We start from the raw sequence: 26,659 nt of genomic DNA, 5'->3' as shown, positions 1-26,659 counted from the left end.
ATTTTTAGGGTTGCGATGATATTCTTAGTGGATTGGGGTGGTGGTGGCTCCTCTCTCCGTCCCCAAATCTGCATTCTTAGTGTGATTTCTAGGGTTGTGATGATAGTGGCGATTGGGGTGGTGGTGGAGACATGGCGGTGACGAGGAGGATGAGGGAGTCCGTCCCCAAATCTGTCTTCTTAGAGTGATTTCTAGGGTTGCGATGATAGTGGCGATTGGGGTGGTGGTGGAGACATGGTGGCGACGAGGAGGACGAGGGAGGCGGGTATGGTGGCAATGACAAGGGAGGTGGCGACGGGTTCATGAAGTGCTGAGTGTTTGGCGGATATTGCATTGTGGAGTAGGTTTTGTTGTTGAAGAGTTTCTTTGTGATGTTTTTGAGCAGAATCTAGCAGTCCCCTAAGTTATATATAAGAAATAATAGACATAATACTTGTTATAAATTTAAAAATTCATATAAAATACACATTAACTCCTTTTAATATTGAACTAAACTTCTGTAAAATCACAAGATTTTGAACTTTAATGTAGTAAAATGTAGTATAAGAACCATAAAACATGCTTCAACTTGTAAAATTGATAGAAAATTCATTTTTACTCCAAATGGAATGAACCCGAATTTATGTAGAACCAGCAGAATGTGAAATTCAATTTGGTAAAATAAAATTTAACACCTTCTGTACCCAAAATCAGCACTAATAATTTGTATAGTAAAATGATCATCACAGTCACACACATAATCCAACTTAAAAAATTCATAGGAAATTCATATTAGCTTCAAATATTATGAACTCAGCTTTGTTAGGCTAATAGAACCATCTTCTTCTATTAGCAAAAACATATGGCAATACTATTTTTAAAAAATAAGTCTCTAAAATATTATATAGGAAATTGTTAACACATACCACACTACTACTTGTAAAATACATAATAAAATCATACAAACTCCAAAAAATTGTGAAACCAATTAGGTTGATCTTAGAAAACTAAACACTTCATCACTGTAAGGTAGAATTTGACAAAACTACCTCTTAAACCCATTCCAAATATCTTCCTAAGGGATAAATACTATAATACATAATTTATAAAATTCATAACTCTCAAATAAAAATAGATAAAATATAAATTCATTCACCTAAAATCATTTTAGACCAGTACATGCCCACTGTGCATAAATCATGCATTTCGGAGCATTTTTTATTATTCGCATAATTTGATATTCTCTCCGTTTCAGGCTATAAGATTTTCTAGCATTGCCCATGTTTATATAGATATTAATGAATCTAGGCACATATATATCAAGATTCATTAACATATATATGAATGTGGACAATACTAGAAAGTCTTATAATATGAAACGGAGGAAGTATTTATTTGTATATTGTGCATTTTGTATAGATCATTGCATTGACGGTGAAGGAGTGAATTAGGTGTTGTCCAACATATCCAAAGACAAGGCAAGTTCTACCTTCCCTTCCCTTTGATCACAATGAAACCAATGATTTGGGAGATGAAATGTGTTGTTTGTGAAACTGCACATGTTGACATTTTATAAAAACGATATTTTATTTAAAACTTGGTTGATGGTAGCTATAACCTTATTGCTACATAATCCACCTTGACATATTGACATCCCGCTGTTTGTAACCATAGGTTGAGTTTGGGAATTTTCTAAATGCTCATTTGGGTTTAAATATGCTTATAATTATGCTAGTTGCTTAGTCATGCCTACAACTAAGCAAATAGCCTTTCCTCTCATCTCATGATTGAAATTTTGGGAATTTGTTTATTGCTGGACAGAAAATGAAAATGCTAAGTATCTGTGAACCAAAATGAGAAAAAATGATTTTAGACTTGGGCGACAAGTGGTGTGCATATGGTAGTAGATGCACATCGATAGGGGGAGTGTTCGCCTGAGTCAGTTAAGGACTGAACTTCGTATCACTAACTAAAGCATTATGTACATTCACATGTGCTATTTATGGGGTGGTCTTAGCTAATTAAGTTATATAATGTCTAGCCTTACATTTTGGTAGGCCGGGAAAGAATGATTTAGTCTGAGCGATGATTCATAAGAACTACCTATTTACCCTACTTTTTATTTGGATAGTTTAGGCGTCTAAATTTGTCCAATTCAATAGTATAGTGCCTCGTGGGGGAACGGATGTGAGTGCCACGGTGTTAGGTTTAAGGCATAGGTCCACCACCTAAAGTTCTGGGTCATTGCCAGGGTGTATTCACACCTACTGTGTTGTGCAAGGCTATGCATTATATAATGTAAAAGCTATGTTATGACCTTTAGATCACATTCAACGTGCAGAGTGTGGTGAAGCAATGCAAGCTTAAAATAAACTAGAGTGTTCATATGATGTAGGTAAATATATATAAACTCTATAGAGTTCTAAAAACAATCGATTAGCTGTACTCACGGTCATGAATTGTGTTTGTGAATTGTGAACTTGGAAATGATGGATTGGATTGGGTTGGATGAAAATGATGATGGAATTATGCCTTGTTGCCAGGAGGGGCAGCAAGGGTATGGTTATGATGATGATACGATGAATATTATATTACATCTTTGTTCATAGTATACTTTGTTAATTGAATTGTCAACTTCCTTTACAACTATTTGCGAACCAAAATTTATCTTTATGTTAAAATTTGAGCTAAAGAAAACCTTGCTTTAAATTTTGGGTTTAGTTTGACTTGAGCTTGCCAGTGCAAGTTAATGCACTGACTCTTGCGTTACTATCCTAATCTTGTTTGTACATGTTAGATTTAAATTAAGTTGAGTGCTTCGGATTCGATTGTTTCTTTTATGACTTGGTTTGATAGGGCTCTACCCCTAGTCGGCTGCTGATGTGCACTAGGGTTCCCGATCTTCCGAAAGGTTCTGATAAACAACGATTTGGGCGGAGTCGCGACACAAATCGATCCGGCTTCTTGAACGCGCACGCTCTTGAGCCCCGCAATCGCAGCACCACGTCTCCTCTGGTTATCACCCGTGTCGAAACGCGGATGACCTCACCGAGAAGGCTAATCCCTGTTTGCCAATCGAAGAACACAAACAAGAACGAGATAGAAAACAACCAAAATTGCAGATGAATGATTAAGCTCACGAGTTGGGGTCTTACAAACCGATCTAGCGGCGAAACTGTTCTCGACAGAATAATCTAAGCAAAACTCAAAACCCTAAAGATAGCGGCGGGTACTGATATATAGAGTTTAGGGTCGTGCCACCTCCTCTCGACGCAATCCTAATGGGTTCCAACACGATACACGGCCCAAAGGCCCAAGTACGGTGGTGCAGCACCAGGATAGATTCTGGACATCAATTTGTTCGGTTGATTCCCATTTACTCTGAAAGAATTTGGACGCGGGACCAAAACCATTGGAAAGGTTATCTTCTTAGCTTTCCATCCATATAAAGAACGCTCCAATCTGAGCACGTATGCGACCTGGGCGCCCGTTTTAGTGAAGACTGGTCCTGGACTCTGAATTGCACCCAAGTTCGACTTGGTTTGGGCGTCCACCTTGACTTGAATGTCCTCGATGATCCTCCATGGCTCTAAGTCCTTCTCCAGATATCTCCTTGTCCCCTCCATTGTTCCTAATCACAATATAATCATTAGGTAGCAATCTATTCTCGAATTCGTACAAAGAAGAACATAGGAACGAGCTCACCTCTAAACTCAATTGTCGTGCACGAGCTCTTGTTATCGGTCCTTGAATGACCGTTGGAGGATTGTTGTGTGTATCCGAAGGAGTGATGTCCGCATCATCCTCCCCCTCTTGAATTGAAGTCGTCCTCGACTCAAGCTCATCTTCTTCTCCCAAGTATGGCTTCAAATCTGAAATGTTGAACGTGGGACTAACCCTAAACTCGGGAGGCAACTCAAGTTTATATGCATTATCATTAATCTTCTCAACAATTTTAAAAGGACTATCAGCGCGAGGCATCAACTTAGACTTTCTCAATTCTAGAAATCTATCCTTTCTCAAGTGCAACCAAACTAAATCACCCGGTTCAAGCTTAACTTCTTGCCTACCTTTACTACCAGCAATTCTATACCTTTCAGTCATCTTTTTAATGTTATGCTTAGTTGTCTCATGCATTTTCAAAATAAATTCAGCACGTGCTTTTGCATCATTATGAACCCTCTCACTAGTAGGTAAAGGCAAGATATCAATAGGAGCACGAGGGTTGAAACCATATACTACCTGAAAAGGACTTACCTTGGTAGTAGAATGTGTTGCTCGATTGTATGCAAACTCCACATGAGGCAAACATTCTTCCCACATCTTCAAATTTTTCTTCAAAATAGCCCTAACCATGGTACTCAAAGTACGGTTGACTACCTCTGTTTGGCCATTTGTTTGTGGGTGACATGTGGTAGAAAACAATAGCTTTGTACCCAACTTGTTCCATAGTGTGCGCCAACAATGACTTGAGAATTTTGCATCACGATCTAAAACAATAGTAGAAGGCATACCATGCAAGCGAACAATCTCATGGAAAAACAGATAAGCAATATGAACAGCATCATCACTTTTATGACATGGTATGAAATGTGCCATCTTAGAAAAACGATCCACCACAACAAAAATGCTATCCTTCCCCCTCTTAGTTCTAGGCAATCCCAAAACAAAGTCCATAGAAATATCTGCCCAAGGAATAGAAGGTACAGGAAGAGGCATATACAAACCATGTGGATTTAAACGAGACTTAGCTTTCTGACAAGTGGTGCAACGTGCCATGAACCTCTCAACATCTTTTCTCATCCTTGGCCAAAAGAAATGCAAGGCCAAAACATCTTTCGTTTTCTTAGCTCCAAAATGTCCCATCAACCCTCCTCCATGCGCTTCCTGTATCAACAAAAGACGAACGGAACCAACTGGAATACATAGACGATTAGCTCTATAAACAAATCCACCATTGATCACAAATTTGTTCCAAGTACGTCCCTCTTTGCAATTCAACATCACTTCATTAAAATCAAGATCAAGCGCATATTGTTCTTTAATTGATTCAAGTCCAAAAATCTGACAATCAAGTTGGGACAAGAAAGTATAGCACCTAGACAAAGCATCAGCAATAACATAAGGAAAAGATTCAAAAAATTCAACCCATTTAGCATGTCTACGATTCAAATTATTTTGAGAGCGAAGATATTTAAGCGATCGGAGTGAATAACAAATTCTTTAGGCCACAAATAATGATGCCACGTTTCTAAAGAACGTACAAGAGCATACAATACCTTATCATACGTGGAATAATTCAAAACAGGACCATGCAACTTCTCGCTAAAGTATGCAACAGGCTTACCATCTTGCATCAACACACCCCCAATGACAACTCCACTAGCAACACATTCTAACTCAAAAGTCTTACCAAAGTTTGGAAGTTGTAGCAATGGTGCGTGTGTAAGCTTGTCCTTCAAAGTGTCAAACGACTTCTCCTATGTCTTTCCCCAATGGAAGACCACCCCTTTCTTCGTCAGCTCATTCAATGGTGCAGCAAAGGTGTTGAAATCTTTGACGAAACGGCGATAGAATCCCGTGGTCCAAAAGATCTTGCACTTGCCGCTGAATTTCCTTAGTCTCCTCGGGGTTGGTTCGATAAGCATCATGGTTTGGCAGTGATGCTCCCGGAATCAAATCAATTTGATGCTCTATCCCTCTCATAGGTGGCAATCTCGAGGGTATCTCAGCTGGAAAGACATCCTCATACTCCTGCAAAAGGTTAGCAACAACAGAAGGTATCGAACTAGCAATATCATCTAGAGAAACCAATACTTGTTTGCATATCAAGGAATAGCAAATACCATCATCTGAAATTTCAGCAATGTCACATTTTGTTGCAAGCATAACACCACCCTTCAACTTAATTCCCTCAACCTTAGAGCTAGGTGAAAGCTTATCCTTTTTAGGTGGAAAAACAGATTTAGCAACTTGTCGATTTTCAGATTCATCAAGTTTCAAACTAGCAGCTCGCTCTTTATCAGCTTCTACAATTTCAGCAGGGGTCAAAGGTAGCAAAGTAATTTTCTTTCCATTATGCACAAAAGTGTATTTATTACTCCTACCATGGTGTGTAGCATCATTATCATGTTCCCAAGGATGACCCAACAAAAGTGAACAAGCTTGCATATGAACCACATCACAATCAACAGAATCTGCATATGAGCCAATGGAAAACGAAACCCTACAAACCTGTGTTACCTTTGCTCTTCCGGAATCATTTAACCACTGAATATGGTAAGGATATGGATGTGTACGTGTGGTCAAGCCAAGCTTCTTTGACCAAATCAGAACTCACCAAGTTGTTGCAGCTACCTCCATCAATGATCACACGTGCACGATGGTTGTTGATGACGAAGAAAATCTGAAACAAATTACGGCGTTGCAACCTCTCAAGCTGTTGTACCTGCGTGCTGAGCACCCGCTGCACAATGATGGTCCTGTAGGCCGTTGTGTCATCACGACCAAAGACTTCGTCATCCTCATCCTCAACTTCTTCTTCCTCCTCTTCCTCTTCCACGCCGGAGGTGGTGACGTAGCCATATTCTGTAGCAACATATGCCCGTTGACTAGGGAAATCTTTGTGCACATGCCCAAACCCATGGCAACAGTGGTACTGAATGCGTCCCGTCGAGGCGACAGATGAGGCACTCTTGGCGGGTACCTGCAAAGAATGTTTACCTGACTCTGCTGGTCGTGGAGGAGATGGTTTTGGTGCCGCAGAAACTCCGGATGCAGCTGGTCACTTGCTCGCTAGCTTGGAAGGCGCCCCAAAAGAGACGGCCTTGGGCAATCCCGCAGATGGCGTCGTGCGCGGAGTGTATATACTCGCCTTGTTCTTGCCCTGCTGCTCACGCCCTTGCAATTCCTTCTCTGCAAGCATAGCAAACTGAAACAACTGGTTGACAGAGTTAAATTCCTTATAATCAACAATGTTCTAAATTTCCTCCCTCAAACCAGAATAAAAACGACAAATGGCATCCTCGACCCCCTCCACTATGCCACAACGTCTCACACCCTTTTGTAGCTCACCATAGTAATCCTGTACAAATTTATCCCCTTGTTCCAAACGCATCAGTTTCTTGCGTAAATCTCTATGGTAAGATGGAGGAACAAATCTATCGTGCATAGCTACCTTAAGTCCTTCCCAAGTAGTAGGTAAAACCTCCTCATCAGATAACCCAGCCCACCATATGATAGCAAAATCCTTGAACTCACTACTGGCTTGTCGAACTCTATGTTGCTCAGGCACAAGGTGGGCATTAAACTTTTGTTCTACTGTCATCTCCCAATCAAGATATTTCTCAGCATCATAATATCCCGAAAAAGATGGTATTTTAAACTTAACCTTAGCATAAGGATCATTGGGCACATGATTATTATTACCTTGTTGGTGGCGAGTGCCACCCATACCTGTGCGGTTTGTGCGTAGACGACGTCGTAGCCGTGCTTGCCTGGTAGCTTGTGCATCAATATAGCCACTAGAATCATACACCGTGTCTTGAGGATGACCATCGTCGTCACCACTCACTTCCTCATTGGAAGGTGTCTCCAACGCAGCAACCTGATCAGTTAGCATGGATATCCGCTTGTCCAGCCTCTCCATGTGGTTCAGGAAGCCGATTTTAGTGAAGGCATCTTGGACAGACTTTGCAACGGCCTCCGTAATGTTCTTTTGAGTATTTTCTTGGAGAGTTCATAGTTGCTCTTGACTGACACAGTCAACAAAATCCTGGGGAGTCCTCTCATCATCGTTACCTGCCATTGAAACACCAAAACAGAAACAAACGGTGAAGGTTATCCCTAATAATCTACTATGCAGGTGTAGTGGTGCCTCTCAACAATTCTCAGCAATATGGAGTACCTAACCAAGTTCTTATAAGGTTCTTACCAGCAAAGCAAAGGATACCTGGAAGGCGTAGTCAACGATTGCAGGGATCAAGAACCTGTACTGTCCAAAAGTAATATGTGGAGCTAGGAAGGCCAAATATTTGTATATGAGTGGTACACAATCCAATGACAGATAGTAATGCTGAATAAAAATCCCAAGTCACTTGCCCTTAGTTGCTGGTCTACTCGTGTCCTAGACAGTAGTGGTAACAATAATGGCTCAAAGAATATGACACTAGTAAACAACAAAAAAGGACTAGCAGGCAAGCTTCGGCGAGTTTCAGCAAACACAGCAAAACCAAACTGGTAGATAAGCTTAACGGAGCGCGTCGTGAGCTCAATGCACTAGTGGAAATCAACTTTTCTTTTTTTTCTTTTATTTTTGTGATATTTGTTTTTCTTTTTCAGGAACACGAAAATAGGCACACCTCCAAGTTACAGCTCAATCGGAGTGGATATGTGGCCTATGGAATTTTCTGAAACCACTTAAACAAGGTGCAGGAACTTGTGAGCTTGAACAAACAATTTTGCAAGCCAAATTTCGGGATTTTGGATTCGCCAAACCCGCCAAAAGGGGGAGAAACAGATGTAAAAATTTTTTCTCTTATCCGAAAAGTTAAAATTTGCCTGATTCCGAGTCCATCTGCAAAAGTTATGGCTGTTTGAAGTTTCGGCTTCCAGCTAGGTTTTCCAGAGGGGATACAATGTAGTCTGTTTTGCGGTGGAATTGGAATATGGTGGCAGAGGAGTATGTAGGGTGTTCTGGTGATGCGTGGTGATCTGGGTGGGTGTTTATGATGGCGGAGACGGCTCTCAAAGGATGAACCCTAACACACGGTGAAAGGTGGCGGCTAGGGTTACAAAGGAAAACACACGACTAGACTAAAACACGCACTAGACCAGCAACAGGAACTTAAACTAGGCCTCAAACTCAACACTACGGACTCTGAAAAAAAACCATGCAAAGGCTAAACACGGTCTAGGTAAAGGTAACTAACGACTAAACTTTTTTTTGGCTTTTCTGTAGACTCTAGGATAATTGCGAAAAACAAAAACTAATCTAGGGCAAAGAAACTGAGTGAACCTGACGGTGAACCTAGAGCTCTGATACCACTTGATGTGCACTAGGGTTCCCGATCTTCTGAAAGGTTCTGATAAACAACGATTTGGGCGGAGTCGTGACACAAATCGATCCGGCTTCTTGAACGCGCACGCTCTTGAGCCCCGCAATCGCAGCACCACGTCTCCTCTGGTTATCACTCGTGTCGAAACACGAATGGTCTCACCGAGAAGGCTAATCCCTATTTGCCAATCGAAGAACACAAACAAGAACGAGATAGAAAACAACCAAAATTACAGATGAATGATTAAGCTCACGAGTTGGGGTCTTACAAACCGATTTAGAGGCGAAACTATTCTCGACAAAATAATCTAAGCAAAACCAAAAACCCTAAAGATGGCGGCGGTAGTGATATATAGAGTTTAGAGTTGTGCAACCCCCTCTCGACGCAACCCTAATAGGTTCCAACACGATACATGGCCCAAAGGCTCAAGTACGGTGACGTAGCACCGGGACAGATTCTGGACGTCAACTTGTTCGATCGATTCCCATTGACTCGGAAAGAATTTGGATGCGGGACGAAAACCATTGGAAATGTTATTTTCTTAACTTTCTATCCATATAAAGAACGCCCCAATCCGAGCACGTATGCGACCTGGGCGTCCGTTTTAGTGCAGACTGGTCCTAGACTCAGAATTGCACCCGAGTTCGACTTTGTTTGGGCCTCCACCTTGAGTTGGACGTCCTCGATGATCCTCCATGGCTCGAAGTCCTTCTCCAGATGTCTCCTTGTCCCTCCATTGTTCCTAATCACAATATAATCATTAGGTAGCAATCTATTCCCGAATTCGTACAAAGAAGAACATAGGAACGAGCTCACCTCTAAACTCAATTGTCGTGCACGAGCTCTTGTTATCGGTCCTTGAATGACCGTTGGAGGATTGTTGCGTGTATTGGAAGGAGTGATGTCCACATCATCCGCTTATGGGGATGGGTATACAAGCTTCTGTTGGACTCGATATATTTGGCTAGTCAGCCACTTTATAATTAAACTAGTTGTAATATGAATCTTAGTTTACATTCATGCCTTATTTCTGATTTATCATTGCTTAGATGAAAATGCGAGACAAGTGCTTAGCCTGAAAACTAGTTTCACATGAGTGTGAGTTTAGAGCATTTGAGATGTCATAGACCTCTAGCAATTTGTCACTCTATTGAGATGTGTGACACATCTCGTTGCCACCTTTGTGTGGTGCAACGGGTTTGTCCTAGGCTGGAATTGGCTGTCCCTAGCAATATCTCTTATGCTCTCTACTCGACGCTTCGGGTTTCATAATGTGTTTGCTATTTGACTTGATAGGCCAGCGATGAGGTTGGATGGTTACCGTTTTATTTATGTTTTGTTGAGACCCCATTCAACTAAATATTCGTGCTGTCTTTTCAAATAGCAAACACAATTTTTATTTAATCTGGGGTGTTTCTATAATCATGTTTTCTTATTTTTACTTTAGGAGTTAAAATTTAGTTATTAACACACACGACGAGGGGGTACAAAGAGGTGAGGTAGGATTGGGAAGTTAACAGATGATTTCACCAGAAGAGCATGGAATCGATTTTGGCCATTGAATCTTGAGATCAGACGGTCAGGAATGATCGCGTACACTTTTTCGTGGATGGCTGTAGTAAAGTTCAACTAGCTTATATCTCAGTATAGATTTCAATTATCATTACATGTAAACTCGGAACATACATATCATAGTACTAATTTAAGATCTGTATTAATGATTTTGTTAGCTATAATCTGATATGTTCTCTCCGACGGATGGACTGAATCGAAGAACACATAAGAATCAGCATCTTGACATGTCAAATGATCGTTGAAGCCGCAAAGGACGGATGTCTCAATAAGTCCTGTGCCACAGCAACCTTGAGCTATATTCACAAACCCTGATCACCACAAAATTTAGTAGAGTTAATCTGGCCAATTGACACATAGGTAATATGGCATTAAAATAATATATTAAAAATACATATTTAAATTTTCGATGAGATATACAAGCAGATCGATGATGTCTTGCTTCTGGTGTCATGGAACAGAAATAATCAAGTTGATGATTTGGTATGTGTGATTTCTGATTCTTTCTGTGCATGCGTAAGTTTTATACTACCCTGTGTATTCTACATTTGTACTATCAGTATATGTCACTAGTAGTAAAAGAGATGTAAGTCGTTAAGTAGTGACTTCTTCTGCCAGTAATTGAAGTGGCAGCATCATCTATTAGGTTAGAAAATAAGAACATCTACATTGATTTTACTTCTAGTAGAGACTATTATAAAGCACATATGAGCTTTATGGGCCTCTCGCGCTCCCGCATCGTCCACGCGCAGACCACTGGGGGCGAACCCTATCCCCCGCTGCCGCCACCCTCCCCTCCTCTCCCCCCGCCTCGCCACCACCGGAGCGCCACCAGAAATCGCGCAGCTCACCTAGATGGTGGCGGCGGGGCCAAAATCTCGTTGGCGGTCCGTCTCCGGCGCGAGGAGGCGGCATGGTGCACTCGGAAGGCCGAGCGATGGTGCAGTCCGATGCTGCGGAGCCGGCACCGCCACCATCGGATCTGGCGCCCTCACCCCCGATTGGATCTAGTGTCGCTGCCGTCGGAGCTGACCGAAGGAGCAGGCGCGGTGAGCCGATGGCGGCAAGAGTACGCGCAGGCGACGGTGGCAGGAGATGGTAGCAGACGGCAGCAGGAGGTGGTGGTGGATGGCGGCAGGAGGCACGGGCGGCACATCGAGAGGTCACTGTGACTGGTGGGAGGCGCAGGCGACGACAACTGCTGGACGGCGGGAAGCGCAGGTGGTTGGCCGACGGGAGATGTGAGTGATGTCAGCGGCTAGCTGGCTCGACCGGCGTGGGCGACGGTAGAAGCTAGCCGGAGGAAGGAATTGTGGTGAGCGGCAGCAGATGCGGGCGACGCCGACGGTGGGATGCCGATGAGTGCGTGGTGACCGTGGAGCGGAGGCCACGTGGCTAGCGAGCGTGGCGTGGAGGCTGGATCGGTGTGTCAATGAGCTTGCCATGGTAGGAGCATAGCACGGCTAGGGCGCAGCGGCGGTGAGGCTGCCACGGTGGGATGACGGATGCGACGGTGATGACCAGGCGGCCTGTTGCAAACACGGGCAGGCTGGTCGAGGTGGCGACGACGGTAGCGCCAGGTGGGCGTTGAAGGCTGTAGCGAGCTCCTTTCCAGGCGTCAGTCCTTTTGTGGTGGCGGCTTGCCACCGCAAGAAGGCCACGTTGCACGGGCGAGTTGGGGAGGGGGGTGGGGTGGAAGAGGGGATCCATTCTTCTCTCTCACCCTCTACCTCTCCAACCCACCAACGTGGATGGAATTGGAGCGCTCCGGAGGTTGAGATCCTACTTTGATGACCGGCTAGCGGCGAGGCGTCGACGCGGTCGCTGCGTGTTGAAGGGAACTAGCTGTTGGTTTCGGCTGAATCAGATATGCACTCATTGGTGTGGGAGAGTAGGAACTACGGGCGAAGGCCTAGCCTTCGGGCCGGCAACGGTGACACGTGCGGGCGTCGCTTTCCCCTCGGGGTGTTACTGCATTTTCTCTCCTTTCTCAGTGGGTTCTTCCGGTGAAAACCATGCCCTGGTTCTTTAGGATAGCGACGGTGGCACTCTTGGTGTTGCTTAGAAGACCCATTCCTTAAGGGGGGATCCTCATGGGCGATCGATCGCCTGGAGATGGGGGTAGCGATCGATCCCCTCCCCCCTCCCTCCCTCCCTCCACCTGGTTTCCTTTTTTGGCACCGCATTACTTTCCTATTTTAGTAAATTTATGCACCTCAAGTTTATACACCTCAAGTTTACACATCTAAAGTTTAGAGACCCAAAGTTTATAAGTCAAAAGTTTACATACCCGATTCAAATTTGAATTTAATTCAAATTTGAATCGGGTATGTAAACTTTTGACTTATAAACTTTGGGTCTCTAAACTTTAGGTGTATAAACTTTAGATGTATAGAAATACTATATATAAAAAATATTTGAATTCAAGTTCAAATTTGAATCGAATATAATTCAAATTCAAATTTGAATCGGGTATATAAACTTTTGAATTATAAACTTTGGGTCTATAAACTTTAGGTGTATAAACTTTAGATGTATAAGAATACTATATATAAAAAATATTTGAATTCAAATTCAAATTTGAATCGGATATATAAACTTTTGACTTATAAACTTTGGGTCTCTAAACTTTAGGTGTATAAACTTTACATGTATAAACTCGAGGTGTATAAACTTTAGATGTATAAATTTACTAAAATAGGAAAATAATGCGGTGCCAAAAAAGGAACCCACGTAGAGGAGGGGGAGGGGGATCGGATCTGATCGCTCTGGGCGATCGCTCGCCCAGTAGCATTTCCGTTCCTTAAGTGTGTTGCGTGCTTGTTCTGTTTTTAGCTGCAGGATCTGTGTTATACGCGTGGTGTGGCTGTTTTTTTCTTTTTCTGGACTATAGTCACCCAGGACTATAGATTTGTATTTTTTCATGCTATATCAATAGAAACGTCACACTATCTAATACGGGTTGTTTCAAATAAAATTATAAAACACATAATCTATTGGATTTATTTTCAACGGACCTTAGGTCTTAAAAATGAAAAAAAAAAACACGAGCAAGATTGAGCACTAACCGTAGTATGACGGGTTGGACAGGATGGCGGACAAAACACTGTAAGTATCTGAATATACCACCCTTAATCCGGTGAGCTCGTCGTTGAGCTTGCCGATGGCCTCCGTCAGTGCGGTGTTGAATGCCACCGCCACCTGGCTGTGCTCTTCGTTGCACTCCCCCGGCGCATCGTGGTTCAGCGTCCTCGCCGATGGCAAGCACCCGATCGGCGCGAGCCCGGCAAATATGATCTTGTGGGCACCGAGCTCGTGGGTGTCGCGGACGGCGGCTGCAGCCTCGCCAACGAGGTAAGCGGTGTACTCCGCCGTGGTGTAGACTGCGCGCCGGAGAGGCAGATTAAAGTAGTTGATGATGAAATCGTTGGTGCCGATACTGAAGACGTAGAGCGCTTCGGTGATGATCTCGTTCGCGACATCTTCGCCCTTGGCTTGCTTTAGCTTTTCTATGTATTCCTTGAAGTATTCCAGCTGCTGGCTCAGTGGTATCACGGACTGTAATTAGTAAGAACATAGATGCTCGTTAGCAAGTAGTAGCAGAAATTCGGTCGTAGGCATTTATGTTATGGACGTATCTACACAGCTAGTGGTAGCTGGTTTGTCTAGATCAGCTACCACTCTATTTATAAAAGACACCATCCACCTATACTTCAAATACAATTTTCTCTTAAACTACTCATCCGATCTACGGATCCGATTACACCGTTGTGTTCGTAACAATTAAATCTTTATAACAAGATCTCACATCATTATATTTTGATAAAAAATCACAAATTACTTTTATGATATGTCTAAATTACTTTTAGATTTCACTAAGTTACTTCTTAGATATATAAAAATAAATTCAGTAAAGCCTAAAAGTAATTTACATATATTATAGAAATAACTTAGAACAAAACGAAGGTAACTTTGGCATGTCATTTGAAGTAAATCCGTTGTAGAGATAAAAACATGACTCTATCTAGAAATTAAATTAATCAGCACAAATTATAAAATTAACTAAAAAAGATAATAAAAGTAATCACCTCATAGCAATCATGAATGTATAGGTAGTATTTTAATCAAATCTAGAAGTAAATTATATATATGATAATTTGTTCAATGAAAAAAGACATTTTTCTTTTTCTTATAAGTTACTTCTATAATATATGTAAATTACTTTTAGGCTTTACTAAATTTACTTTTATATGTCTAAGAAGTAACTTAGTGAAATCTAAAAGTAATTTAGACATATCATAAAAGTAATTTGTGATTTTTCATCAAAATATAATCATGTGAGATCTTGTTGTAAAGATTTAATTATTACGAACACAACGGTGTAATCAGATAAATCGGATGAGTAATTTAAGAGAAAATTTTATTTGATGCATAGATGATAGGAATATTTCCCCTACTTACTTAATGGATTAGTACTATAGTAAAGTAAGATTCTTCCAGCTAACACATATCTAGATTTTGGATAGGCGTCGCTAGTTATGACTAAATCGAGAGTGCTCTCGAATTAGATTTTGCGTTATGTTATGTATATACTAGTAGAGTGACAAAGTTTCAAGGTGACTTTTTTGACTCTCTTTTTTTAGTGAGAATACAACTTTTATTTTTTTTCATACAGAATGTAAGTTTGATTTTATACTAAGTCAGACCAAGTTGAAAAAAATTAGTAACATCTGCAACACTATTTCATTAAAATCCACCATTGAATATATTTTAATAATATATTTGTTGGGTGCTAAAATGTTGCTACGTTTTTCTATAAATTTTGTCGAGCTTCAAAATTTTGATTTAGGATAAAAACCGAAACAATTTACATTCTGGAAATAATTTTTTTTTGAATTTTGGGGGTTAAATATCATAAGGTTAAGGCTAACACTACGTCAGAACCTGAATACTGTAACACAATTTTGTAACACTTGTAGACATGTAAATAAAACGGAACGACTCATTAGCACATAATTAACTAAATATTAACTAAAATAACTAAAAAATAGATTATTAAGATATTTTAAAATTAACTTTTCTATAGAATTTTTATTTTTAAAACAGATTGTTTAATAGTTTGGAAAACATGCTTACAGAACAAGAGAGAATAAGATGGAAAGGAGTATTGAACACACACTAAATGGACCTATAAATAGTTCCGGTTGCACCAAAAAGGAACAGAATTTAGATTGGCAAGTGACTGCAACCAACTTAAGAACTGCGTGCAATTTCGGCCATCCATTTCAGTGATTATATATTACCAGGTTAATATTCGGACCTACAGTAATGCTAAGAACGGCATTTTTGAACTATAAATTAACTTTTGCTACATTACAACGACCAGTACATTGTGCTAACCGGGACCATCCAATTTGCATCCAAAGATGAGCAATACAAGCTACTGCCTAAGTTGCAGTTACCATTGCAGCAGATCCGAATCCTGAAGAACACATGGTCTAAAATAAAGTTTGAGAGTAACGTTTAAATATTTCCTTCTGTTGTATACATATCTTAATTTGTCCTAAAATCAGCGCTCGAATACGGTATTGTTAAATGTGCTAGCTGTACTTCCGGACTGGTTGGCTACAGCATGCATGAGTGTGAATGATTAAGACTGAAAACTGAAAATGATGAATACCGTAGGAAAACAAAAACTAATGGTGAACATAATAATGCATGATACCAGGGATGGCATCAAAAGTTTTTATCACTATCACGTCCAAAACAATTTAGATTACTTAGGTGGAATTGAGGCTGCATCATTATATCACAGTTTAATGTCAAGATGAAAAACCAGTGAAAAGTAAAGTTTTATTGTAAAAAAATGGATAACAGGTGATATGCATATGGTAATATATAATAACAAGATTTATGTCCCATCAAATTGAAAAAAGAGCTGAAAAAAACATTTTTTAGTTTAAATTTCAAAGTCTAATATATACTAAAAGTTTATTAGACTTCTTACAAATACTCTCAAGCCGCCGCATGGCACTCTAGAAAAATAGAGAAAATCCAAGAAATTCCGAGAAAAAAATATTTGGCACTTGGTTTTCACTTAATACGGTGAACCCATTATTTTAACCAATGGATAAATTAGATCTATAAAAAAAGTTGCCCAGCAAATTAAATTTCCCATGCGTTCATACGTGAGAAAAAAAGCATAACTATTCACCGGAGAAAAACCCTAGAAGAAAATCTTTCGTGTTATGTACTATGGAAAAAGATTACCAAAGAAAAACTATGAGAAAAACTATGTACGTACTATTGGGAAAACATGATTAATCCTTCACATCTAATCTCAAATTAACTATATTTTCATTAAAAATATCGCATGAACCAAATTCTATCATTTTCATGGCATTTTCATCCAAATAGTCTTCCAATTAATCTCTAAATAAATTTTAAAACATAAATTACTACATCATAACCCATCAATAGCTAAATTAGATCTATAATACAATGGAAAAAAATCAAAACTCAAATTAACCCATATATTTATGAAGGATTATTGCTCAAACAAATATTGTTTTCACATGGTTCTTGCTGCCGAATCCATTAATTTTTCCAGAGGCAGATTGTAATTAATCTGGACAGTGTGATTGAATAAAGTGTCAAATTTTCCTTAAAAAGGCATATCAACTACTATACTTTGATTCAAAAATTGGGCACGCAGATTCACATTCTAGCCCTTGACATGTTGTTCAAATAGTTCTAAAAAGAACGTAGATTATGCTGTCATAGCTTAGAGATATACATGGCTGAGTTATAATGCTCAAAGTTGAAATAGTAATAGTCAACACTAACCAATATTTTAAACTTCTTACAAATGCTTTTGGACCGCCATGTGACTCTAACAAGATAGAGAAAAATCTAAGAAATTCTAAGGGAAAAGGAAAACATCTAGCCCTTTAGCTATGTTTGTCAAAATAAATATATTCTTAAAAATAGTAAAGATTTCTAAAGAAATTATGAACAACAGGTATTGAAAACAAACTCGGTGCTAGGCTATAAACAACGATGATGGTGCTGCAGAAATTATTGTAGTGTTAAACCTCTTTAGCTATAATTTTGTAAACTAGTGTTGAATGATCAACCCCGTTTATTTTCAAAAGAGAAAAATTATATCTATCCTAGTAAAATTTAAGTAGAACCAATTAACGCTATAAACAAAATTGTGTCTATATATATATACAACAAATCGACTAAACATATATTTTTTCAAAAAATCTACTTTCATGATCTGCATCTTCTCTCTATGCTACCCTAGATGGTTCAAGAGTACAAATAATAGAGCTTGCAAGATACTTGTAAGTATCGTAGCGGTATGCATATGGCTGAGTTGAGGTGGTCATACTGGTTGGGCACTGTTGGCAATTGAGCTCAATTGGCCTATTTATCAACACAATCCTAAATGAGTTTGGTGAGATAGTGAACTACACATTAATATTATGCTCCATGCACGCAAGTCTTGAGGGGATGACTATTTAGATATGGGAGCCATGTTTGAAGCCATTAGAGAATAAAGCCTTGACTGCCGGTATTTGCTAGTTAGAGGGGCATTCGTTTGTAAGTTTAACGATGCTATCCAATTAACTAGTGTGGTATTAATTTTTGGAATATTCACACGTTGATTTGGACAAAGGTGATACATGAACACTTAGGTATGAAGTAGGATGAATTTTTTTAGTGTATTAATGATGTGTTAGGTTTATTTTGGTCGTAGAGATGCAGTTTCATCAATTAAATGGACAACCAGTTTACAAGAAAATGATAATAAGTCGTGGTGATAGATGAGTTTAGAGATAACTGGCACAGAGTGACATTTTTTTAATCTTGGAGACATTCTTAATATCAAAATCCATGGTCTATTTCATAGTATAGCTAGATGATCTTTCTTTTCTGATTTAAGGTAATCTACAATATGGTATCATAGGATTTCTTCTAATTTTATTTTATAAACAATAACTATGATGCCCACGCATCACGCGGGCTTCCTTCCTAGTTAGTATAAATGGCATAATCAAAACCAGAGAAATCCTCTTTCCTTCAGAATATATGGCTTGCAATGGTAGGCACTGTGGAACTTCTTTTGTAATGACTAGAAGAGGTGAACTAATCACCAGGTCTTATGATTGGTCATCATGCACAACATGCAGCAATTGGCTTCTCACTCATCTCCAAGATTTATTGGCCAGATATTCACTTACGTCATGTGTCTGGTGTATGGTGGGCGCTAGAGTTAGGGGATTTAAGACAGTTGGCTACTGAATTAGAAGTGTTGTGTGCTTGGAGCCTATGACGAGTGAATTTGCCGAGAAACAAAAGGCCAAAAATAAAGTATTAGAGACCTAGTTGAGTATATACATATGTAATATACACCTACTTATACCAACTATTTTTCCTAATTTTTTTTTGGATATTCTCGTGAATACATGGAATACCCAGCGCCCGCCCAGCTCACCTTGACTTTGCTATGATCCAACAGACAGAGGGGTGTGAGAATTTGAAATAATGGGGAAAGGGAGATGTGAGGCACGCAAGAGACAAGAGTTCTTTTAAGAATAAAAATAAAGGATATCATACACTACCTTAGCTTTTTTAATACTTCCTCCGTTTCACAACGTAAGACTTTCTAGCATTGCACATATTTATATAGATGCTAATGAATCTAGACATTATAATATATATAGATTCATTAGCATCTATATGAATATGGACAATGCTAGAAAGTCTTACATTATGAAATGAAGGAAGTATACAACACCACTAACTTTTTTACATAGGTTTGATTATTAGTCTTATTCAAATTCTTTGTGCAAACATAAAAAAGTATAAGTCAAGGAATTTTTTTTAATAAAACGAATGATAAAATGTATCTAAAAAGTCAATAATGTTATATATATATATATATTAAAAAACAGATGTAGTATTGTATAAGATGAAAATAAGCACTCAAATGAGCTTAAGTGAACATGAACTTGGGTGGTAGGGATATACATCAACATCTCCCTTCCTGACGTAAGATAAGAGTAGTTTAATTTTGAGGACAAAATGTTGGATCCAGTGATAAGTAATGTATATGTCTTAATACTATCACATATATGTGTCAGCACGTCACTAGTCACTTATCGCAAGATACGTAGTAAAACATTTGACTGGTCACTGAAATGAAAAGTGGAAACTTCACGCGAATCTTAGTCGCACGCATGTATATATACAGTGGAGTAATTAAAGTTTGAGAGCAACGCTTAATCAATATTTCCCTCTGTTGTCCATTTATCCTGAAATGATATGAATAATGCAGATTTTAGATTAATGTGGGTACTTATTACTCTTGGGTGTGTAACTTTTTCAAGTGATCATAGAAGTAATCCAAAACATGCTTATATTCGCGAGTGAAATTTTGAAAATTAAAATAGCATTTCTTATATTGTGTGCAAGAGATGTCATACCCACTCCGATCATACCTGCCTTTAAAACTTGTAAAGAGATGTTTTATGATGTTTAGAAGGTGTGGTGTCAAAGAAATCTCGACTTAAGTAAACTTCAAAGGTTGAGAAGTTTTAAATGCGCTTGAACTTTGAAGATGAAGCTCCATTTAAGATCTGATAATTGTAATGGCTTAATTGCCGTTTAATTCTTTATTGTGGCAGGACGTAGGATCCGTACTCAGCCTAACAAATTGAACTTGCGCTTATCATGAGTGATCAGGACCAAAACCACAGGAAAATTAAAAAAAAAATTGTGACGAGAGTAAATGTACAACACGCAGCATGTTCAAAACAAACTAGAAAGATATTTAGTTACAAATGATTTTATGATATATAATATTAATTATATTATAATGTCACATCTTAATGTAAAGATGGTCAAAGTCAGATCTAAAGAAATGTGAAAGTATAAAAGAGTCACTAAAAAAGCCGGATAGGGCATATGCATGATTAACAAAGGAGTGATTCTAAAAAAAACTGACACAAAAAACAGATGATTCTGAATTTCAATATTAACATCATTGCAAAAAAAAAAAGAGTCTAAACATGAACACTAGTATAAAAATGCATGACAAATATCATGAAGGAGGTCATGGATGACATCAGGCAATAGACTAGTATGCTTATTAAGTGAGTCCCTTCAAGCTTGGCTTTGATCAAACAGAGACGTAAGGGGATAGAGAGAGATGTGAAAGCAATTGAATTGAAAATAGTATGAGATAAAGCCGAAAGCAATCTATGAGACACCAGAAGGGATCAAACTTGTTGATATCACTATATATATATATATATATATATATATATATATATTGATGTTGTATATATAGAACATAGAATATGTTTTGAAGGGAAACTATGGCAGGTATTGCCATCCTATTGTTGATAATGGTGAAAGAAAAAAGTTTACAATTCTAGAATTTAGGGTTGTTAGGAGACCTTTTATAGATAGTGTATGTGCCCATGAGGTAAGATGTTGTTTTCGTGTGCCATTCGGTGGTTATATATGTGAATATGTGACCACATGGCAATGTTGTTGGCGCAATGCCTTAGTACGCGCAGTGTGGAGTCATTGGTGGAGTTGAAGATGTCTTGATGCTTTAAGTTGTTTGAAATGGTGGCTAGACCTGTGGAGGGCTGGTTTGTTACATGATGGTTGGAGGTCCCAGAGGTCTTTGATCCGCGGTTGGGAGGCGACCAATTGGTCACCGAGTCCTAGCAAGAGCCAGATTGTCGCAAGCATTGGAGGAAGAGGTGCTCAACGTTCTTGTCGTAGGAGCAGAAGGCTAAAATGGGCTGCGTGTCGAGGTCACCTGTACTCACCTTACTTGTGTAGGTGTAGGTCCACTCACTTGTGTGCGGTCAATAGTAAGAGTTTGCACTTGGTTTGGCCTTAGTTTTCCCAGATTGGCTTCCAGAAATTGTCTCGGTGGCCTCCTTGGCTCCTGATCTCTTCCTCGACGTGCCCCCGCATCTCCATGGTTCCTGCACGGTTGCTTCCGGCCTAGCGAACAACTCCTGAATTTGTGACATCCACGGTGCTCTCACTGTCCCGGTTCCTTCTAGTTTAGGATGCGGTGCTTCCTACCCAGCTCTCGCTTGGTGTTGTGGATCGACTTGTTTGGCGTTAGATGAGTGACCAATGTTACTCAGCACGCTCGGCGTACTGGGCGTTCTTCCTTGGCCAGCACTACTTTGCTTGTGCTGATCTGCTCTAGCACATGAAGGGCCCTGCTATATGCAAATTCTTTCTTTGGTTTGCATTTTAGTAGCGCTGCTGGATGACTGATCTTCTTCAGAAACGTGGTATCAATAGGCACTCTGAGTGTCCCTTTTGCTCTCAGGATCTTGAGACGGCGAACCACATCCTCCTCGACTGTGTGTTCTCTCGGCAGATCTAGCACCGTGTGCTATCGCCCGGCTGGGCTGCCCTCTCACCCCTCCCCCCCCCCCCGCGTGGCAGCTCACTGCAGGTTTGGTGTCCGTTTACTAGGGCCTGCTTACCTGAGTATCTTCACGCCGGCTTCGACTCTCTGGTTCTCCTGGTCTCTTGGTACCTGTGGAAGGAGCGAAACTCTAGGGTTTTCGACTCGGCACTCTCCTCGGTCTTCGTGGTACTAGAGTCCGTCCTCTCGGAGGGTCATCTATGGTCTTCCGCCGGCTTTGCTACTTTTGAGGATTTTTTGGGAGTGTAGTGTGGCTCCGCCTTCACCCTCTCGCAATTTGGAGTAGCTTTTGTTCACAGTAGTTTACCTTTCTTTTACTTAGCTGCAGCTCTTGTTCTTGTTTTTTTTTGTTTTCTTCCCTTCCGTGGCATAGGCTTGTCTAACCGGTTGTGTTGGGTAACAAAAACTCTTTTTATGCTAATATATTGACGTGTAATCCTTTTGCACGTTCGTGAAAAAATGTTTAGAGAAATTGAGTTCGTACGCCATGGCACTCAAGGGCAGTTTGCAGGTGTTTGCAGGTGATGTCTAGAGGATCGGTGCTTCTATGTTCAATGTGACTGTGTGAGTGTGACCACTGCAATGGTGAAACGAATGGAGGTCTAGTTCAGGGATGTAACTGCATCCGCGACTGAGACATTGGGGCGGATTGCGTGTGAATAAAAGGTGAGGAGAATTTGGGCGATGGGGTGATCGCTGACCCAAGTGTCATGCTAGAAGATGGTGAGAACCGGCCATTGTCGACCAGATATTTGAAGATGCGGCGTAACTCCGGAGACAGGAGTCTATATCCAAGATTGCGAGTTTTAGACCCGCCGTAGTGGTGTCTGAAACAGTTTATCCACGGCACCGTGCCTACATCGTGCCTTTTTAGTAGGAAATTTTGGAGAAGGCAGCGGTTTTGGACTTGTAAATTTTTAACACCGACGGCTTCCTTTGATTTTGGGGAACAATCCAAATCCCAAGCTACCTTGCAATTGCCACAACGGCAGTGCTTCTCTCCTGTCCAAAAGGACACCTTTCGTCGTTTGTCAATAGCATCAATTGTACCTTGGGGAAAGGAGGATGAGGTATATGCCGAATGACGAAGGTATATTGGTCAGACAAGTCGGCGAGGCGCTTGTCAATCCGAGCTATATTGGTGTTGAAGATTGAAAATGAGCAAAGCTAGGCATGCAGAGCTTTGTGACAGAGAGGGCTGTGGCAATGAGGCTAATGGCCTTCTGTTATATTTATATTTAAAGTTCAGCAAAAGATTTTGAATTGTAACCACTCGAAATGTGATATAGCACCCAACCCATCAAAACATCGATCGACAAGTGCAAGGTTGAAGGCTCCTAGTCTAGATGGCTATATTGGCCTCTTCTTCAAATCTTGCTGGACCATGATCAAGATGGATCTCTTTAGAGCAATAAAAGGTTTTTTTCAATCTTAATTCAGAGCATTTGGACGACCTAAACTCGGTCTTCATTTTCTTTCTACCAAAAAATGAGCAGGCCACTGTAGCAGATAAATTTAGGCCAATCAGTCTCATTCATAGCTTTGCCAAGATTATATCCAAGATCCTTGCAAACAGGTTAGGACCACAACTCCCTGAGTTGATCTCTTCAAATCAAAGTGCTTTTGTTAAAAGGAGGGCCATCTATGAAAATTTTCTGTACATTCAAAACTTGGTCAAGAGGTTTCATAGGACCAAGAAACCAACTCTAATGCTTAAGCTTGACATAACCAAAGCCTTTGATTCTGTCAATTGGCAGTATCTTCTAGAAACTCTTGAAGCTTTCGGCTTTGGGTCAAGGTGGAGAGAATGGATTTGTGCCTTGTTTAGATCATCCTCCTCCTAGATTCTCCTAAATGGTAAACCGGGCCAGAGCATTCAGCATCCTAGGGGAGTGAGACAGGGAGATCCCCTGTCACCGATGCTATTCATATTGGCAATGGAGCCACTCAATTATATTTTAAAAAAGGCTAAGGAGTTGAATGTCCTCTCACACCTCCTAGCTGACCCTTTTGGTTTCAGGGTTTTTTTTTATATGCAGATGACGTTGCTCTTTTCATCAAACCCACAAACCAGGATCTTGCAAACCTCAGATCACTTCTTGACTTTTTTTGGGATGATCTCAGGCCTATCCAACAATGTTCATAAAACACAAATCCTGCCGATTGCTTGCGCAAATATTGATGTACCTGCCATCACCCAAGATTTACCTGGAACCTTGGCTTCTTTTCCAACCTATTATTTGGGTCTTCCTTTACATCTTCGCAAGCTAAGGAAAATTGATTATATTCCTCTCTTGGAAAAAATTGGAGCAAAGATTCTAGGATGGAAGGGAAGATTTTACTCTTCGGCTAGAAGAGAAGCGCCGGTGAAATCTGTACTGATCTCTATGCCCATTTCATTACTTGACTGCTCTGCCTGCCCCTAAATGGGTCATAAAAAAATCGATAAGATGCGAAGGGCTTTTCTTTGGAAAGGTGAAGAATCTGAAAATGTAAAGCCAGGGGCTAGCCTGGTTAATTGGAAAGTAGTCTATAGGCCAGAGGAAATTTGGGGGTGGGGGGGTGTGGCTTGGAGTTATTGACCTAGAAAGATTTGCTTCGGCATTGAGAATAAGATGGCTGTGGATGAGATGGCATGATCAATCTAGGCCATGGGACAAGATGGAATTGCCATGCACTAAAAAGGACATTCAAGCATGCACTCAGATTCACATGGGATGAAGGAGAACAATCTTTTGGAAAGACAACTGGCTCAATGGATTGCGTCCAAAGGACATAGCACCAAACCTCTTTAAACTGGCAAAGAGGAAGAATCGAAATGTTGGCACCGAGCTCACAAATGATGGATGGATTCACTCTCTCAGACAAATTTCAAATTTTGAAGAGATCCAGGAGCTCATCCAACTAGGAGGACTCCTGAGCCAAGTTACTTTGCTAAATGGAACGGAAGACACAATTTCATGGAAAAGAAATAACGCGGCCATATATTCGGCTAAAAGTGCCTATCTCTTTCAATTCATAGGATCACAGCCGGATAATGTTTTCCTTTTGAATTGGAAGGCGTCAGCTCTTCCAAAACAAAAATTCTTAGGCTGGCTCATTCTACATCACAAAGTTCTAACAGTGAAAACATGCTAATTCGGCATTGGGAGTGTGACTAGATTTGCCCTCTTTGTAGAGGAGTTTTTGAAGACACTGACCACTTGTTTCGATAATGTGATTTCTTTAAAGAAACGTGGAATCTTGTCACTGCTGCCCAAGGAATTCAAAATATCCAGACTTACTGCTCCATAACAGAATGGATGAGGTGTATCTTGCAGAATAAAAGCAAGACGGAAGCAAAGAGAAAGGCGGGAGCTCTAGTGAAGACGTGGTAACATATTTGGCTCCAAAGGAATGCAAAGATCTTCAGAGGAGAAGAACCAGATGTGTGAAGGACATCACACCAGATCATCCAAGATATTCAGGAAAGCGGCTTTGCTTCCAACCGCCATGATCGTAGTCTTTCTCTTTTCGCACCAGGCTTTAAGGTCTTGGTCTCTATATAAGTTGCATCTCGCTTTGATCGTGTAATCACCAACATGTAAACCGTGATTTTCTTTTCCTCTAATATATTCGGCAATACTCTTGCCGCTTTCCTTTCAAAAAAGACAAGTGCAAGGTTATATGTTGGGAGATGAGTTAACTTACTGCAACTCTGGCAGTGAGACTATCGAGCCCGGTGCCGCCTGAAGCAAAGCTGACACCAGTAGCAAGCTGATCAATGGTGTAGGTGGAGTCGAGATAGGCCGGCACGGAGGACGGCAGCCCCAGCGCCTCCGACACGAAGTCGGTGACAAGGCGGCCATTGGAGAAGCGGCCGGTGGCGACGCCGCCGTCGAAGTCGCGACCATAAGGCGGGAAATTGCCCTTGGCGACGGTGAGGATGTAGTTGTTGTTGCCGCTGTCGACCGTCGAGTCCCCGAACACGATGATCGCCGGGACCTCGCTGGCAGTGGCTGCGCTGCACGATAGCAAGGCAATTAGGAGGACCCAGCAGCAGCCTAATTGCTGTGAGGTCATCTTAGTTGTTGTCACTGATTTGCATTAGTCATCAGAGGGACACTGCATATTTATATAGTGGTTGGATGCCTGCGTTTGCATTGAAGGGACGTGAAAGCTGATATGAAATCAATCACCAAATCATCAGTACAGAAAAGATAACGCCCTAATAGTTAGGATGTACGCACTGTAGCTAGTACGATTGTTGTTGTTACATCATGCAATAAATTTAAGTCTAGATGAAGAAGAGAATTAAGCAAGGAAGTAAACTTTGTTTTTCGTGGAGGATGCAAATGAAAATTAACATTCATACGTACATGTTAGGTCTCTTTTCTGTACAGATTTCTGTCGTTGTAGGCGGTGTACTCTGCTCCGCTTGACAAGAATGGGCAACGCTCCTGAGAGTGACAGCTCAGCTAAGCTTCTCTTCACTCTCCTTGAACTAATTTTCTGGCTTCCAGCTCAATTCAATTAAATTTCTGGTTGCATTCAAGTACTTCCTCCGATTCATATTAATTGTCTTTTTGAGTTTTTT

The 26,659-nt window shown here is 40.5% G+C and overlaps 1 protein-coding gene across 1 annotated transcript; it reads right to left on the bottom strand.

Moving 5' to 3' along the window:
* Nucleotides 1-10,549: 10,549 nt before the first annotated feature.
* On the bottom strand, nt 10,550-26,178 carry LOC127784106 (GDSL esterase/lipase At4g26790-like). The gene is made up of 3 exons (XM_052311297.1): nt 25,774-26,178; nt 13,676-14,165; nt 10,550-10,918 (listed from the first exon to the last, which is right to left on the bottom strand). Exons 1-3 carry the CDS (start codon nt 26,143-26,145, stop codon nt 10,725-10,727), a joined length of 1,056 nt encoding a protein of 351 aa, XP_052167257.1. The 5' UTR covers nt 26,146-26,178; the 3' UTR covers nt 10,550-10,724.
* Between the last annotated feature and the right edge of the window lie 481 nt (nt 26,179-26,659).

Source organism: Oryza glaberrima, chromosome 9 (assembly GCF_000147395.1).
Source record: "Oryza glaberrima chromosome 9, OglaRS2, whole genome shotgun sequence".
NCBI classification, from domain to species: domain Eukaryota; kingdom Viridiplantae; phylum Streptophyta; class Magnoliopsida; order Poales; family Poaceae; genus Oryza; species Oryza glaberrima.
The sequence above is the reverse complement of the archived record's forward strand: the minus strand, read 5'-3'. Positions and strand labels throughout refer to the sequence as shown.

What these genes read in the sequence shown, in the direction of transcription:
- LOC127784106 (XM_052311297.1), bottom strand. Translation starts at nt 26,145, where the DNA reads ATGACCTCACAGCAATTAGGCTGCTGCTGGGTCCTCCTAATTGCCTTG. An exon ending in GTCTCACTGCCAGAGTTGCA is followed by an intron (nt 14,166 to 25,773) that starts GTAAGTTAACTC and finishes TACTAATTACAG; the next exon opens with TCCGTGATACCACTGAGCCA. An exon ending in GTCCAACCCGTCATACTACG is followed by an intron (nt 10,919 to 13,675) that starts GTTAGTGCTCAA and finishes TGTGGTGATCAG; the next exon opens with GGTTTGTGAATATAGCTCAA.